The sequence below is a fragment of the Lepidochelys kempii genome, chromosome 27, assembly GCF_965140285.1.
Source record: "Lepidochelys kempii isolate rLepKem1 chromosome 27, rLepKem1.hap1, whole genome shotgun sequence".
Classification (NCBI taxonomy): domain Eukaryota; kingdom Metazoa; phylum Chordata; order Testudines; family Cheloniidae; genus Lepidochelys; species Lepidochelys kempii.
In genome coordinates, this window is record NC_136406.1 from 11,624,129 (window position 1) to 11,641,748 (window position 17,620).

General features: G+C 47.7%; 1 protein-coding gene and 1 long non-coding RNA gene across 15 annotated transcripts in view; one reads left to right on the plus strand and one right to left on the minus strand.

The window, feature by feature from the left end:
* KAT7 (lysine acetyltransferase 7) lies at positions 1-17,294 on the minus strand. Of its 4 annotated transcripts, none has more exons than XM_073325787.2 (15): positions 17,005-17,294; positions 13,483-13,630; positions 11,588-11,764; positions 11,131-11,370; positions 9,823-9,905; positions 9,500-9,589; positions 8,453-8,551; positions 8,167-8,277; positions 7,041-7,232; positions 6,578-6,667; positions 5,663-5,803; positions 4,304-4,397; positions 3,442-3,588; positions 2,433-2,539; positions 1-1,847 (listed from the first exon to the last, which is right to left on the minus strand). In XM_073325787.2, the coding sequence occupies exons 1-15, from the start codon at positions 17,017-17,019 to the stop codon at positions 1,746-1,748; spliced, it is 1,836 nt and encodes a 611-aa protein (XP_073181888.1). In that variant the 5' UTR covers positions 17,020-17,294; the 3' UTR covers positions 1-1,745. The 4 variants fall into 4 exon arrangements, with proteins under 4 accessions (XP_073181888.1, XP_073181884.1, XP_073181886.1 ...); XM_073325783.2 differs by lacking the exon at positions 17,005-17,294 and adding an exon at positions 14,107-15,100; XM_073325785.2 differs by lacking the exon at positions 17,005-17,294 and adding an exon at positions 13,964-14,063.
* The window catches only part of LOC140903871 (uncharacterized), a 19,046-nt gene continuing 18,043 nt past the window's right edge, over positions 16,618-17,620 (plus strand). For 2 of the 11 annotated variants that reach the window (XR_012156356.2, XR_012156364.2), the window contains exon 1: positions 16,622-17,608. This is a non-coding gene — a long non-coding RNA (uncharacterized LOC140903871). Of the gene's footprint in view, positions 17,609-17,620 lie in introns of all 11 variants that reach the window. The other 9 variants (XR_012156358.2, XR_012156369.2, XR_012156361.2 and 6 more) reach the window with 8 other exon arrangements.

Sequence of the window (17,620 nt, forward strand, 5' to 3'; positions counted from 1 at the left end):
TTGAGCAGAGAACATGCTTTATTGAGAAATAGATACAGGAATAGCACATTCTACCACATCAGGGGAACAGGGTTTAGCTTGTGTACATGACTGGCCTTCTTCCCCACTCCCCAGAGTTCCACCCTGCCAGATGGTTCCAAGAGTATGTCTTCAGCTAAAACGTAGGATCCAAGGGCACTTGACAGCAATCCTCAGTAATGCCCACAAGGATATAAATCCTGTGCCGAGATCTATTTATTTAGGGAGGCAAAGAAAAAGGCACAGCCCAACATGAAAGGGCCTGTAGAGAACTTATCCACACTGGGAACGGTCAGTGATTAACAAGAAATGGCCCTTACTTACCAGCACATGGTAAGTGCTTCATTTCAGACACCACAGAACGAGAGATCATAGGAAGGGTCTAAATGCAGCTATCACTCACCTCACACCTGTCCCCATGCAGGCAATAGATAGGAAACGCATGGAACAAGGACAGTGGTTATACTTGAAAGCCATTTTATGGAGGTTTCTTTTGGTGGTGCAGAGGGGTGTCTCTGTGTGTGTGTGTGTGTGTGGGGTTGTCACTGTTGTTCTACAAGAACAGACAGGATGTACTGTTAACAGAAAAGCAACCATCCATACAGATAGCCGGAGCCACTGTCGATGCACAGAATGTATGCTTTAGACAATCGAACAACTGATGATATTGCTTTATAGACTTGCTGTGGCTGTTTGGACAAGGTTATCAAAAATTCACCTGAAATTAATATTTTATTCCTTTAATATAGAGAGAGTCTTTTCAAAAAGCTACAATTCAAAGACTGTTTTAGGAGAACGACTAAGTTGAAATACACTAAACTTGTTTCTATACGTGTAAAGGAAACCACCAACTCCAGCAACAAGGAAACTAGTGATATCTGACCTCAGAGGCCTGTACTGCCATGATACTAAACTCAGAAGCGCCTGCCACACCCAAAAGGGCTACTCTCTAACAGTATGTCACATCACAGTGCTCTCACACTATTAATCTGGACTCTTCCAGTGTAACACCAATGATCACACCACTCAATGACAGGTGCAAGTTGTGCAAGCTTCAGAGTGTACAATATTAGCAGTCAGTTTTTGTTACATGAAGACCCGGTATATTATGTGGGGAAGCTCTCTTTAAAGAGGTGTCATGCTGTCTTACTGAAACTAATTGATACATGGGGTAAGGAAGTTCATCAGACAGGGTTGGTTATAACAATGCTAAAGTCAGTAAACTGGCAACATGTTGGGAACCTGCTCGGATGCAGATTTACAACCCTTTTCCCAAACAAAACTTTGATAGAATAATTTGGAGAACAGATTTGTAGACCTTGTTCAAAGGCCACAGAAGCTGTCCTGTCCGTTACTTAGAAAGCAGAGTGCCTGCAGGAAGGAACACAAACAGATTATAGGACACAACACAACCTCATTGGAATAAGAACATGAGGGCAGGACCAGTGACTGGACAGGTACAGTACCAGATATCAGAACTCCTTGGGCCAGTGCTTGGGTCCTATACAGATCCAATCCTTGCAACCTCATTGAGGCCGAAACATAAAGTTCCTCAGAACCAGCATCTGTGGTGTGCACAAAAGATCTGGGCCAGAACAGTACCAAGGGGAACTGATCTTCCTGGAGGGTACTGTACCAGCTAATCACAACAGCAACAGATACAACAGAGATCCCTAGGGTACTTCCTACTGCTGGGGTTCCTCACTGGCTTCTGGAGTGATGGCCAGTTAAGTTCCCTTGGGAGGGGTCCATTTCAAACAACTGGGATCCATTGTCTTATTGGTGTTTGATCTTTTTGCCTCTTTGGCTATCCATTCGTCAATCAGATCCTGAGAAAGAGAGCATGAAAGGGCAGGTTAAACAAAAGAGAATAACTGATGTGAATTATCCATTGGACAACCCACATGTGAGTCCAACACTTTGGAGATGACCTGCGCACCATCTGCTTGGTACCACAGAGATGACACATTGTGAATGGAGCAGCCCATATTACTCTCTAGCAACTCCACTGATAACATAGGTCGGGCTGTCTGCACCTGCAGGTGAGAGCCCCAGGAAGGGGAAATAAAAAAACAGTAAAGAAGGGAGCTGGGTTTGAGGATTTACTTGCTTAAGACTAGCAATGGAATTTCCCTATGTCAAAAACCACCACAGAAGGTGGTTAATAAGTAGAGGATTTCTACACTAGTCGGGGAGAGGAGGGAAAAATCAGACTGGGGACCCACCTGACACTTTATCAGATATTTTGTTTCGCTTTAAGATTAGAAAGTTCCCTCACCAGAATCAAAGTGCAAGAAAACCCAACACAATGCATAGGGAATGTAGACTAAGACAGGATATTATCCTATGGACCTAACACACAAAGCTGAACTGTAAGAAACTAAAAGTGCAGGTGCAGACACCAGAAGTCTTACCTGTCTCTTTAAGACCAGGTGTTTGCCCTTCCAGTACTTGAGCATCTGAAGTGCCTGCAGAGTACTAACGATGTCAACAGGGTTCACTGCAGTCTCCTGGCTGATTTCTAAAAAACAAGATCACAGTCCACAAGAGGATAGAAGGCAACAGGCCAGACCACCAAGGAATTCCCTCAAGACTGCAGCTGTCGTACTTGTTTAGTTCTCAAATACAACTTCATGTTATGCTGTCCCCACCCTTCATAATAATATCCACAAGATGCCTTGTGGATATTGAGATCTTTAACTTTAATGCCATTACTCATTCCTCTGCTTCAGCTTGCTCAATGATTAGGGAAGCAGTGTTATCTAGTGGTAAGAGCAGGTACTGGGAGCCCGGAGTCCATTCCCAGCTGTGTCACTGACTTGCTATGTGACCTTAGACAAGGCATCACCTCCGTGCTTCACTTTCCTCACCTGTGAAATGGGAATAATTGTTATCGCCCAAGGGGTGGCTGTGAGGGTTGATTTTTGAAAGCACAGACATGAGCTAAGCAGCAGTCCATGTGCCTGCTGCATTCTTAATAACTAGATCTGCATAGCATCACAGGTGTAAAACATTACTCATTTGTACCTAGTTATTTACTTTTGCTTTTCTGGAGACTGAGCTGTGCAATGATGCTGACTTTCAAGCTGCTGTTTTGATCCCCATCACTCAGTGTTTTTCTTTTTATAAATAAAACATTTAATTAAGGGCATACAAGTGGGTGCGTTGTGTACCTTCAAAACCCAGCAACCTAGCTTAAATTTAAAAAATAGTGGTGTAAGACAGCAAGACAAAAACCCATCTAATTGCAGTCTAGAGGAGCCATGTCACTTCAAGACCCCAGTAAGAGAAAGCAACTCACCCATGAGGGTAAAATGGGCCAAACGTCAGTCACTACAGGTTTGGGGAAAGGGGTGACGAAAAAAGAGCACAGAAACATTCCTGAACAAATTCTCTACAAGCTCATTTAACACTAGAACACACCTTTGATAGAGATCTCTTTGCCTTGGAAATTATGCAGATAACGAAGAAGAACTTCCTTCCAGTAACTACGGTAGCTGATAAGGCCCAAGTCAGACAGCGGGCGTTCTGGAGAGCCAACCTTTTCTTCCACTTTGGAGAGTAAATAACCTGTGAGCAAGACAAGACATTTACTAACAGTATATCAGGCTCTCTCCTGACAGTCAGCTAACTACAGCTAACTGCAGAGACTTGTCATCATGGATGCCCAATGAGCAACATGTGTGTTGCACAAGTTCACCAAGAAACAGTTAATCGGGGGAAGTCAATGCCTCCTGGCTACCACCTTATGTATAGCACTGGAAATGCAGCTCAGAAGTCTTTTTCCATACAGACAGACCAACTATAGCCTGTTAAGTGGTGAGCGATTATAATTCAGTCCAGGAAATACTGCTGACTTGCATCAGTATGGTCTGAGACACATTTGGAAAGAACCACAAGAGACAACTGTGCAGGTTTTGTTAGCATAAGTTTCCCTAAAAGGGAGTAACAGTACCTGGATATGAACGATCTTAAAGCCTCTTCTTTTGATTGGCCACTTCTGCACCCACATATCTGTTACAATCCTGCCCTGAATGGCCCCACTGAAACACACATGCAAAAGCGTGTGCTCAACAGCTCTTCTGGGAGTCAAGGGCACTGATACAGTATGTACAAGCTTGGTTTGAAGGAACCTTATCTGACTCAGCTGTGCATTTCTCTGCTTCTCAAAGGTCAAGGAAGGAATACAGTATAGAGACAAAAGCTGAACTCTTGAAGATAGAGGGTTTGCCTCATTTCACAGACACTGCTGAAAGATTTTGCCATAACTTTTCCATATACTTACTGAAGTCGATGAGCATTTTGCCATAACCCTGCCTCATGTACTGAGGCATTGTCAGAATACAAGACACATTGTAGTTGAGAAAAGAATTCTTCTCCTGAAAGTGAGATGAGGGAGAAATGAGATCAGCAGGTCTCAATCTGCACAAACAGCAAGTACATCGCTATTGTGGTAGGCCAAACAAGGCAGCACAGCTGACGCAACAGAAGTTGAGTGAAACAGCAATGTAATAGCCAGCCTGACAATTAACTTTTGATATGAGCGTCCTCCACCCACCAAGCTGGCTTAGAGTTTATTACTGTATTAACCATTAAACTGGACCCCCACTCTCATGATTGCTGGGAGTAGGATGGAAGGCACACAGAGCCTTGTCATAAGAGATTGTTGATTTAAAACAACTGCCAGGTCATTAGCTGGCACAGCAATCTCTGTTCTGAATCCAACAACCTTCTTAATTGCACATGCAACATAAAGTTAACACTGCACAAGAATGATATACACTCTGCACTAGCAAAAAGTTTGATGAGGGAAGAGACCCATTAGGACAACGTAATCCGCAGGCCAACACAGGATATTTCTTTATGTTTCTTCAGTGCTTTATCCAGTCATAACTTAGGTGGTTTAAGAGATGGAGCTTCCAACACTCTCCTTGGGAGACTATTCTACTGTCTAATGGTTTTCATTTGCTGCAAATTTTTACTCTCTCAGGACAATTGCACCACAGAAACTGCATTTAAGTAAAGACCGCTAGGAAGTGTGTTTCACGAAGATGTAACAGGCATTAAGTAAAAAGCCTAGAGACACTTCTGTCTATTAAGGAGGCAACATGGGTGAGCAGACAAGACACAGGACTATGAGACAGGAGACCTGACTTTTACCCCAAGTTCTGCCACTGACATGTGGTGTGGCCGTGGGCAATTCACTTCACTTTATTCCTCAGTTCCCCATCTATAAAATGGATATATTTTCCCATCTCAAAGTGCTTTATAAAGCTCTAGGGATAAAAAGCATTAGAAGTGCTAACTACTATTAGAAAATGAATCTAAATTTATCACAAAGGAATTCATCTCCATTTGAGACAATGAGATCCTAGCTAACTTGTATACAAGTGGTTATGAATTACAGTTTAATATAACAATGTCTCTTTGCAAAAGTTTGATTTTGCTAGCAATTAGGAAAGCTAAACAGCAAAGCTTCTGAAAAAGCTTTTGTAGTTTAGCTTTGAAATTTTAGCTCTTCCTGGACACTTGGATGTTGGGACTTGTAGAAAACCAAGGAGTGACGGCCTACACAGATGACCTCTGTCTTAAGCTATGGCATTAATACAGGATTTACATATATTGGTGGTTGATTTCTACTGACCTTGGAGAAATACCCTATCAGGTGGCAGCCAGTGTTGTCAGCTTCTGTCATGACATAGAAGAGGAAGGGTTCAACATCATAATACAGAGTTTTATGATCCAAGAAAAGCTTCGCCAGCAGGCACAGGTTTTGGCAGTAGATCTGGAAGCAGAAGGAGAATCTGACACACCTGTTTGTCATGGTGTAGCATCTCTGAAAGAGAACCCCTTCCACTTTTGAAAGGATGGGAACTGTAACAAAATACAGATTAGAGTAGATCTATTCTTCCACCAAATGAGGGTCTTCTCAAAACAGCTTCATTCCTAGCCATGGCAACAAAACCCCTCAATATCCAGTTTCTAGCAGGGCTCAGAAGGGTTTTCCCACTTTAGCAATGGCTCTAGCCATTTGGAGGCAACTATACCACTTCACTAGACTAAGCCCTCAGTTGTACCTGCCAGTACACACTAGTCAACTGTGAATGCTCTAACCAGCAATGGAGCTGGGTTGCTCCACTGCAGTTTATAACATTTGTAACTGTATGGGAGACAGGTAGTGGTGGCAGGAGTCCAGGAACTGAGGGGCCTCATTAAGGTTCAGAAGGGGAACTGAACATACAGCTGACAGCGGCTACTGTACTTGTATGTAAACAAGCCGATGGAACCATGGATCTGCAGGAGGGCCAAATAACAGCCACAAGGAAGATGCAGAGAGACATTATTCAGGGGCACTGTTGCAAGAACCATCCAGCGCACTGACATAACGGCTAGCATTGCAAGAAGGGGCAGTGTAGGCACTAAAACCCCTTCTGGAATCAGAGGGAAAGAGGCCATCCCATCTCCTGCTTCTCTACAGCGTGAGGCAGGCGACATATAAAGTGCATTAGAAATGTGAACGTCAGAAGCAAGACTGTGCCGCCACTGCAATTCCAGTTACCTTGTTCTTTTTCCCATCCACTTCGAACACCGAAATCGAGCCTTTGCGGTAAATTTCATCCCCAGGTGGATGTTTCCAGACACATTTTGCCTGCAAGAAAAGGACAGTCAAAGTTAGGGTAACAATACTGATCTAGCAGCTGCTTTGAAAGCAGAAAGAGCCTCTTGGATATAAAATAAGTGTTCCTAACAGGGAAACGTTCATTCCTGTTGAGCTACAATGAGAAACTGGATTCCCAGCTCCGACTCCTACTCCACTGCGGTCCATCCAGCTGGCCCAGGGATTAAGGCAATCTGAGAAAACCTGTCTTCCTTTCAAAGCTGTGCAGAGCACTTAGCATTCTGGCAGGCAGGCTCCAAAATGGACTACTAGAGCCCAAAACAGCTCCTTTGTTTTGAGGTGTTTTCATTATACTTCCAATCTCTAAACCTAAGGAACTGGGCAACGACTACCAAGGATTTACCATGTGTCTGCGTAGTATTGTCTGACTCTTCATGTATTTGAGACAGAACTCGCACATGTAGAGGCGTCCCAACCGAGCATATTCTTCTGGATAGGGAGAATGATACCAGGTGTCCAGCTCATAGCGGCCAAAGGCGATTGTTTTAATCATGTTGCTGCCTTCTGTGATCTGGCCTTGAAGCCGCAACTTCTCCTATCAGCGGAAGGAATAGCGGAAATGTAATAAAAAAGGAAAGGGAAAAACAAACATTTATTTCCCTTCTGTGAGCTTCTTCCAGAACCATCTTACAAAATGCAAATCCCCAAGGAGCCCTTCCATGCTTCCCCTCTAGCCTGACACATAATAACAAGTTTCTTGTCATGCTGGTATGGCCTGTGATCTCCAGGACCTCACATCACTCAACCTTACCTTGTATTGTTAACTTGAAAGCAAATTTACCCTCCATGCCACTTTGTATTTTCTCCCTCCCACAAGGGAAAAAGGGCAATTGACCATTCTGGTCAAGGTGGCCCCAAGGTACCGCCAGAGACCATCAAAATTGTTTCTGGATCAGCTTTAAGGGGTGGGAAGTGGCATCTCAAGAAACCCTTATCAGTCTAGCTTAAGACACAGTTCTGAACTCCAGGATGGCAGCGGGCTGATAGGCTGGCCTCTTGCACAGCATTTTAAACTCTCAACTCAATCAATACTCAGCTATTGTTTCAATGTGTGAAGCTGTTGCCCATTCTGCCCAGGAACACATTGGTCTTCTCTCACAGGAGGAAAGCTGCAAATGAGCACTTGATAAATGGGACCGAATCACTCTCTTGCCATGTCCAAGACTGGAAATGCACAGCTCCAGCTCTGCCGTGGACAAATTCATGGCTGTCAGACACCTCTAGGCTCGTTATATTTTTAAGACCTAAATACAGGAAGACAGTCAGCCCTGGTGTAACTCCACTGACTTGGCTCTTATTTTGAAGATGTTTCACTCTGCATTCTATTGCCATTTACACTTTGCATGGTTCAGAGGCTCTTGTCACACACACTCACTTATCAGCATAAACACTGCAGATTCTGGGGACGTTCAGCTCTTGGAAAAGCAAAGGCTGCTGCTATCAGACATGATAAGGATTAGGAGTCTCACCAGGTCTTCAGACGCCCGTGCTTGTGCTCTTCGGAAAAGCTCCAGGTCATACTCGCTAGTCAGGTTTTCCAAGAGGGGTTCTCTGGTGTTGCCATAGGTTTGTCTGTGTTCCTGAAACAATTAAATATTAGGAGCTTTAAACCTCTGAATGATTTATGCCAACCCTGGGCTGCTGATCGCCACAGCCTTGTTAGCCCAGCATTTTGTAGAATGAGTGGAAAGCCAAGTCTCCATATGCTTGTGGCACACTATAGAAAGGAACTAAAGAAAAATATTACTGTCATACCATGTACTTTTCTTTTTGCTCCTTGGTTAGTCCCGCATTCCTTTTCTTCCTCAGCTCTGCTACTTTCTCTTTGTACCGCAGCTGTCTCTCTGTTGGTGCCTGAAAGAGAGAGACTAGGAATAGTCAATGCACTTAGCTAACTTCAGACGTTGCCCGTATCCTTTCAGTTCTAAAGGACTCAACATTCCATGTGTTCCCCCTTTCATCAAGTCTTTCTCCCCTGAAGGGTAGGCTCAGTTGACTGCTTGCCACCAGTAGCTAGGAAGGGCAACATGAAATCACAAGGCAACATAAAAGAATATAGAGTATGTTACGTGAGCAATGGGTTGATAATGTGTGCTAGCTGCATCTTCCATAAAAAATGTTTAAATGAGTTTTATGAATTTCAAAGCTCATGAGAGAACACAGATTAGAGTCAGGCAGAGCGCAGGCATGGAAAGGACAGAGTCCTCTTTCTTCCCCAGGCCCTGCACTTCTCTGCTAGTATGTCTCAATCCCAATGCACAGAACCATACTGTCTATGTGGGATTTTATCATGTGGACAAGTAATCCTTAGAAACAGACTCAGTTCAAACTTGTTACAAAGATAAACTCATCTGGATTTGAACCCACGTGTCCAAAATTTGAGAAGCATAAACCACTGAAGGCTTTCTCTTTGGTTTAGCAGAAGGTATACTGTCCAATGCGTTTCTGTAGAAACACATTTGCTCTGCATTTCAAAAAGCGCTAACGGAGAATAATCCCTCAGAACAGCCACAGCCTATTTCGTGCAACTATAATAGATTGCTGGATTATGATGTTTCCTATAGCAATCAGGGCCAGCCACATCCCATGCTCTCACCAGCAACCAGGGTTTGGGCTGCTCCAAACCCTCATCTCATGATTACAATAGAGAGGATAATGGTGCATGAGAGCCCAGGACAAAAGCCCATCTCAAAGATGAATCAGGGAGAGGAATGCAAGAGTTCTAGTCACAAAAGCCTGAAGGCCCGAATTGAGGTTTTGCACCTAGAATTGGGAAACACTGCTTATGCAGAGAATGCATACCTGATGTCTGGTGGCATGCCTGTTGTTGTCATCCTGTCTGTGGGACAGCATCCTCTCCTCGATCTGTTTATCTCGGCTCTGCGCTCTCACCTGGAAATCAGAACAAAGTCCTCAAAGCATGTTAGGAGTCTTTTCTAGTTCCCCTTTGAATTCCAGTATACAGAATGCATACTGTGACACAAATATGCATGGCTGTTTCATGCCTGAAGTGAGACTACACTTGGAGCATAACAACCATCAGTTTAACCCTAGGGTATTAATGACAGGCCTTGACATCTCATACTGTAAAAGCAGAATGAAAACAGAAGAGGAGAGAAAGTTACCTTGCACTCATCTGCTGAGAGGTTATGATACAGTGGGCATCCTGATATGGAAAAGTGTCTCTCATGCTTCCCTGTTAGGTGTCCTGTGGAGAACCAGAGAAAAAACACCTTACAGTCAGTAAGTAAAAAAGCCAATAATTAAAGCAACTTTAGATCAGGTAGTTAGACATGGTGGCCGGGTTTCAAAGAGGGGCCAAATAAGTTTATTCCCGTAAAACAGGACGAACAAATCTCATGATTCAAGAGATAAGCTGTAGGGGCCAAAAAGGAAACCCAAATATACACACTACCACCACATGATTATCAGGTTAGATCATCTTCCTTCCAAGTACCCCGCTTCTGGCAGTAACAAGGGTCTTACCTCCAGGAGCCTATATTTTCCCCAAGCCTTTATGTTGAAGACCCATCTTCTTTCTGACAGATCACTTTCCCTTCACATCACATCCATTCCCCTCCACTCTCACCCCTCCACTGCAGGATGCAAGAATTCCAAAAGGTTTACTAGGATTGGAACCAACAAATTTCACTGATGTTCCATCCAGAATACCGCAAGATATCAATATAAAACAAGGTTTTTCATTTTGCTTCAAAGTGAATTTAGTGCAGATTGCATTTGTTCACAGAACAGACAACGTTCAGACAGCAGCAGGGCAAGCTTCCTCCGCACTATCCTGTCACAGCACTGACATGCATTGACCACCTCAAGTGAGAAAGGGTATTTCAAACTCCATAGCCCATCCAGTTGCTCTCTTTGCTGAGAAACTATTAAAAAGGGGGCAACTGAAGTTTGTGTAGGAGGAAACTGAAACAAGATCAAAACTATTTCCACGTATGCCAAAGAGCCAACAGGTGGCATGGCAACTAGTCACTACTAACAGACGGACCTCAACTGCTGACCGAGAAGAATATTCCATTGACCTTCCAGGCCCAACTCTGCAGAGAATTTTGCAGTAAACGCAGAGCTTTTTGTACAAGTGATAGTGCATCATGAGAACGCCACTGATCTGGGTGCAGATAGAGAAACTTGAAAAGTCTGAGAATGGATGGTTAGAGTGCCAATTTTTTCCTTCTCCACACCACCCTCAACCATTTCTGGCCAAAAGACACCCTTGAAAAATATGTACTGCTGGCATGTTCCATTCCCCCCAAGTGGTTTTCTATTTCAACAAATATCCTGATCCCAATAAAGTACATGCAGCGGAGACATGCAACTCCACCCAGTGGGGTTCTCAACTCTGTGAAATGTGGGCTACTGAGCCCAATGTCAGAAATGGAAGGGAGAGGAACTAATCTTGGAGCTGGCTTTACCTAGGGAGTTGCAACCAGGTGTGGGACACTTCATGTTGAAGTTGTAGCTTTCATGGAAGCGGCGGCGCTTGGGGCGGTGAGACAGGTCACTTCCAGAATCCTTCATGGACATGTCCTTGGCAATGCTCTCATCATGGGACACGTTTGGACTGGATATATCTATGTCAGACTCTGAAGAGGGGGCATTCCCAGTTGGGGTGCGCGGTGGAGACTCGTCATGATCCACTGCATTTTTGGTATCTGAATAAGAGTTGAGACGTTATAGATTTGCATGAAGGGAAGCTTACAAAGAAATGAATTACATGACTTCATACAACACACAGCCACCTGCTGCAAACCCTTATCCTTAGGGCCCTGTGTTAAACCCTCAGTCTCATCGGGCTCGTCTCTGAGGGAAAGCACACCACTCAGGTGACATCGTCCTGCAAGCATTCAAAGCCACAGCTCGCTCCCGTACCTCTATCGGAGAAGTCGACCACTTGCTCTGTTTCCGATCCAGATGAGCGGGTCTGTCGGAGTGGGTATTTTTTTGGAGTCACAGGGGTGGGTTGTTGTTGACTGCGGGTCACCCTCCTAGTAGAATAGGCAGGCTCCTCTGCGCCAAAGGATGGCGGATTACGAACCGGGCTAGAATCTAGTTTAATAAAAAAAAACCCAAAAAAAACCCCAAATTTAATTGAGGGCAACTGCCTCCCCTCCTGACCCCCAAAGCCAGGGTCAAATTACCTCTGGTTCTGCTCCTATCAACAATCTAAACTACAGGTTCAACATCATCTGACAGCTTGACCCCAACAGCAAGGTCTCTCTTCCAACACCATTGATACATCTACTGGCATCGAGATCTGTTCTGTTTGTCTAAGCTGCCCTCTTTCCCAGTTTTAGAGACACTATGAGCCACCAACAATCTGAGGAATCAGGCACAAAGTCAACTTGCTCTGTATTCCATCATTTAGCCAATGGTTACAAACCACCTCCCACTGAGAAAGAGAAAAAGCTGCCTGTGAAGATGAGACTCATTACTAGTTAGATCAGCCCTCTGTATACCACAGCTGCTTTTGGTGCAAGGCAGTAGAATTGGGACCCTGCATGTAACCTTCCAGCGTTACCACCTTCTCATGCAGCAAATTCTCCGGCAAAAAAAATGTTTTTTTCCTTTTAATTACTGTCAGCCAAGAACAGCAGTCCTTAAATCAACTATGAGAAATTGGAAAAGTAAAACATACCCTCAGTCTAGATGCCAAAATGTAGAAACATGCAAAATATATCCCACTGACACAATATATTGATTACACTCCATTATACAAAAGGTTTTCAACTAATCAGAAAATAGACTCCTCCTCACAGCACTGAGCCTCAACTTCCATTTCTGAGCACCTCCAAGCAGCCTGAAGTCTCCAAATACCAACTTCCCTCTTTCTGTCTAGTTATTTATATGCTGTTCTCATCACCATGGTATCCAAGAGCTTAGTGATATTACTAAGCTAAAATTCAGGAGAAAAAGCCCTGAGGTCCAGTTTCAGGGATATGGTTACAATGAAGCCTTAACAGAACAGCGAATTCCAGGTGTGCCAGGCCTTTTTATGCAAAGGCATGTTTTGAACATTTCTTTTGATTACAATACAAACAACTGTTCCTTAAAATAACTCAAGCGACTTTGAAAGTTCCCAAGATTTCTTTCATGTGAATGATACTTAGCACTTTTATATAACTACATGCTTAAGAATCTTTAAGTGCACCAAAACCACTAAACTGAGCAACACAAACGTTTGTATTAGGTAGGTAGCATCCATTATACACATAAGAAAACTGAGTTAGAGAGGTCAAGTGACTTTCTAAAGGTCTCAGAAAATCAGTGGCAAAGCTAAGAATAGAACCTAAGGATTCCAACTGCCAGTGCCTTGAACTACTAGACAACACTACCTCTCAGATCAGGGAATAGACAGGAGGTCAGACTTCCAACCCCCTGGTTAATCATTAGATTGAACAGCCTCATTTAGAATAATTGAATATCAGGGTTGGAAGGGACCTCAGGAGGTCATCTAGTTCAACCCCTGTTCAAAGCAGGGCCAATCCCCAGTTTTTGCCCCAGATCCCTAAATGGCCCACTCAAGGATTGAACTCACAACCCTGGGTTTAGCAGGCCAATGCTCAAACCACGGAGCTATCCCTCCCCCTTGCAATGCCTTTGTTCCTTTCCCTGGCACACCTGTATTCAATGAGAAAAAATAATGAATGGGATTAACTAATGTGAAGGTACAGATTCACTAAAATTCCTTTAAGTAATACCAAGCCAAGAATACTGTGACTGCCCAGCCAGCTGCTTCTGGTGGGGCTCGGAAGAAAGGAATTTACCTTGAGAGCTCTGACTGAGCCTGGCTGAGGAGCGGGTCACACGGGCGGATCTTCGCGACGTGCCATCACTTTCAGAGCTGTCCGTGTGCTCAGGATCTGTAGAGAAATCGGAGTCTTCGGTTCCATCTGAACTACTGCCTGCATTCCTCTGTAACACCACAGACCCAGACATTAGCACAGGAGCACTTCTACTTGCATTAATACTAGAAATAAGATAATTTCAATACACAACAAAAACAAACTAATGGCATTCAGGTAGTTTGCTCTGGAGGAAAAGCATGCTTTAGTACTATAAACATGAGATATCAGACAGTACCATCCATAATACAAGATTTTTTGCAAACAGATCAGGTCCATAAAGCTACAGATGGCACCAATTTCATTTAAGAACATACTTGAAGTAGAGCCAAGGCCCAGTGCATCCTAGTGATGTGCAAGCACTGGCAAAGTTAGCAGTGGGGAAGACGGGACCCAAGACTACCTGTTCTGACCAAATGACCATTCACTTGCCCCACTGGAGCAGGGTTTGGGGTCCAGAGCGGGAGTGATGTGAAAGAAAGCCCAGGACTGAGTGAACATGCAGGGTTTCATGCCATGGCAGGTTGATGAATGCAGGTGCATCACCTTGAGTCTTCTAGATGCTCCTATATACAGGGAGTCCCAGCTACACAACCCTGGGATTTGGGAAGGAGCCCAGGAGAATCTGAGGGGGTAAAGAGGGGAGCATACGGGGTAGCTGATGAAGTCCATCAAGGGTGAGCTTTGGCAGTGCACAATGGCATAGTGTAGAGGGAGGTATGGGGGAGGGGTGAGATAAAAGCAGTCCTGTGGGAGTGGTACAGTATAGCAGGAATATCTAAAGCAGCACACATTGTGGGTGCATATATGACATACAGTGCAATATGGGGGAAGAAATAAGGCCAATTGTAGGAGGGTGGCATAGACACAAGAATGGGGAGAGCTAAGGCAATCGGCGTGGTACAGGAAAGTGCCTGGGGAGGGGAATTAATGCAGCCCAATGCAAAGGGATACTATAGAGGAGCGTATGGGGGAAGAGCAAGGCAGTACTGTGTGGGATGGTATAGAGGAGAGTATGGGGGAAGAGTAAGGCAATCCTGCGACGGGGGGTGCTCTAGAGCAGTGGTTCTCAACCAGGGGTACTGTACCCTTGAGAGGGAACAAAGAGGTCTTCCAAGGGGTACATCAACTCAGCCAGATATTTGCCTAGTTTTACAACAGGCTACATAAAAAGCACTAGCGAAGCCAGTACAAACTAACATTTCATACAATGACTTGTTTATACTGCTCTATAGACTATACATGGAAATGTAAGGACACTAGTTATATTCCAATTGATTTATATAATAATTATATGGTAAAAATGAAAGGCAGCAACTTTCCAGTACTAGTGGGGCTGTGACACTTTTGTGGTTTTAGGTCTGACTTTGTAAGCAAGTCGTTTTTAAGTGAGGCAAAACTTGGGGGTGCGCAAGACCAATCAGACTCCTGAAAGGGGGGGTCCAGTAGTCTGGAACGATGGAGAGCCACTGCTCTAGAGGACAGTAAGGCAACCCTAGGGTGGGGATGCTCTAGTGGGGAGTAAGGCAATCCTGGCCTGGGGGTGCCCTAGAGGAGCCTATGGCGGGGGGGGGGGGTGCGCAAGGCAATCCTGGCCTGGGGGTGCCCTAGAGGAGCCTATGGCGAGGGGGGGGGGGGGCACGGCAATCCTGGCCTGGGGGTGCCCTAGAGGAGCCCACGGGGGGGGGCGCAAGGCAATCCTGGCCTGGGGGTGCCCTAGAGGAGCCCACGGGGGGGGGCGCAAGGCAATCCTGGCCTGGGGGTGCCCTAGAGGAGCCCACGGGGGGGGGGGCGCAAGGCAATCCTGGCCTGGGGGTGCCCTAGAGGAGCCCACGGGGGGGGGGGGGCGCGCAAGGCAATCCTGGCCTGGGGGTGCCCTAGAGGAGCCCACGGGGGGGGGGGCGCGCAAGGCAATCCTGGCCTGGGGGTGCCCTAGAGGAGCCCACGGGGGGGGGGGGGCGCAAGGCAATCCTGGCCTGGGGGTGCCCTAGAGGAGCCCACGGGGGGGGGGGGCGCAAGGCAATCCTGGCCTGGGGGTGCCCTAGAGGAGCCCACGGGGGGGGGGGGGGGCGCAAGGCAATCCTGGCCTGGGGGTGCCCTAGAGGAGCCCACGGGGGGGGGGGCGCAAGGCAATCCTGGCCTGGGGGTGCCCTAGAGGAGCCCACGGGGGGGGGGGCGCAAGGCAATCCTGGCCTGGGGGTGCCCTAGAGGAGCCCACGGGGGGGGCGCAAGGCAATCCTGGCCTGGGGGTGCCCTAGAGGAGCCCACGGGGGGGGGCGCAAGGCAATCCTGGCCTGGGGGTGCCCTAGAGGAGCCCACGGGGGGGGGGCGCAAGGCAATCCTGGCCTGGGGGTGCCCTAGAGGAGCCCACGGGGGGGGGCGCAAGGCAATCCTGGCCTGGGGGTGCCCTAGAGGAGCCCACGGGGGGGGGGGCGCAAGGCAATCCTGGCCTGGGGGTGCCCTAGAGGAGCCCACGGGGGGGGGGGCGCAAGGCAATCCTGGCCTGGGGGTGCCCTAGAGGAGCCCACGGGGGGGGGGGCGCAAGGCAATCCTGGCCTGGGGGTGCCCTAGAGGAGCCCACGGGGGGGGGGCGCAAGGCAATCCTGGCCTGGGGGTGCCCTAGAGGAGCCCACGGGGGGGGGCGCAAGGCAATCCTGGCCTGGGGGTGCCCTAGAGGAGCCCACGGGGGGCGCAAGGCAGTCGGGGGGAGTAACGGAGACGGAATCCAGCGCTGCGCCCCTGTGCCTGGCTTGCGGGTGGGGTGCCCCTACCTACCCCTGCCGCAGCCGCTTTGTTTTGCCCCCGCTGCGTTACCGCTCGCTCGGGTGCGCTCCCCCGCCTCGTCCAACCAATCACGGCGGAAGAGGGGAGGGGCGGAGAGGAATCCTCTCCAATAGAAACATGAGTGAGAAAGCGGCGCGGCCCCCGGGCGTGACGGACGGGAAATTCCGGCCTATCCGCGTGCACCTCGCTGCCACAGACCCAGCCACTTAGGGAGGGCGGACTGAATGGGAGGGAAGGGAAAGCGAACGGGAGAAACAAGGCACGCGTGGGGAGAGGACGGTGGGAGGGAGAGACGGCCAGCAATGTCGTCCAATCAGCGTCCAGCAGTGCCGTAAGGCGGAGCCAATCAAGGACCAGGTCTCCAAGTAGGTGTCCAATCAGAAAGGCAAAAAGGCGGAATGTTCCCCAAGAGGGGGAAGGGGAAAAGATGACCGTTGGGGCGATGAGTGATAGCAGCGATGACCAATCAGTGCTCAGCAGGCCCTACTGGGGAGCCATTCAGGTTGCAAGAGGGGCGGGTGCCAGGGGCTGAAGGCCGCTATTTTCGCTCGGTTTTCATGCCTGTAGGGGGCTTTTCGTTGGGGGGCAAACGGGAGCAAACACGGTCTAACCCCTTTTCCCTCCCCAGGGCCTTTCCAGCCTGCCCGGCCCTGTACTCACCTTCCTGCGCGGCATCCTTGGTGGGGGCGGGGGCAGCGAAGGCGGTTGCTCTCCGGTGCCCCCGGCCCGGGAAGCGGCGGTAGCCGCCGCGTTAGCACCGGTGGGCTCCGTGGTGACAGCCGTGTCTCTCGTTCTATCCCGCTGACGGTCACTCCGCGCCAGGCCGCTCCTCCACCGCCAACAGTCCCCGTTTCCAGCTAGGTCCCTCACGCTTCCGCCGGGACACGGTCCACACCCCCCGTCACGTGACTCGCATCTAGCCTCACGCCAGCGGCCGCCGCCATCTTGGATTCGGACAGGTAGCGTCAGGCTCTGTTGACGATGACGCTGGTGGCAGCCATTTTGGATGTGGGCACTGATATTTCCAGGTGGGGGGGGGCAGCCCGCCATCTTGGTTTAGGGCATTAAGAAGGATTCGACCCCTGTTGGCGCTCAAAGTTTGAAGGGACGCTGCGGACTCGGACACGATGTATTCCAAGGAGCCTGATGTCTGGGATGGATTGGGGCAGGCCCCGACTGCCTCTGAGGCCATGACCGGCTATCTTGGATGCTGTCACTAGAGCCCCTTGCTGGTTTCATTGATCGATTCGGTGGGAGTAGGTCGGTGAGTATCGAC

Bases quoted from the DNA above. Each gene is read 5' to 3' on its own strand.
- KAT7 (XM_073325783.2), bottom strand. From the start codon at position 14,232: ATGGACTTCATCAGCTACCCCGTATGCTCCCCTCTTTACCCCCTCAGA. The intron at 6,668-7,040 runs GTAAATCCTTGG...CTTTTCTTGCAG, and splicing joins CAATACTACGCAGACACATG to GCAAAATGTGTCTGGAAACA. The intron at 1,848-2,432 runs GTAAGACTTCTG...TCTCTTTCTCAG, and splicing joins ACCTGGTCTTAAAGAGACAG to GATCTGATTGACGAATGGAT.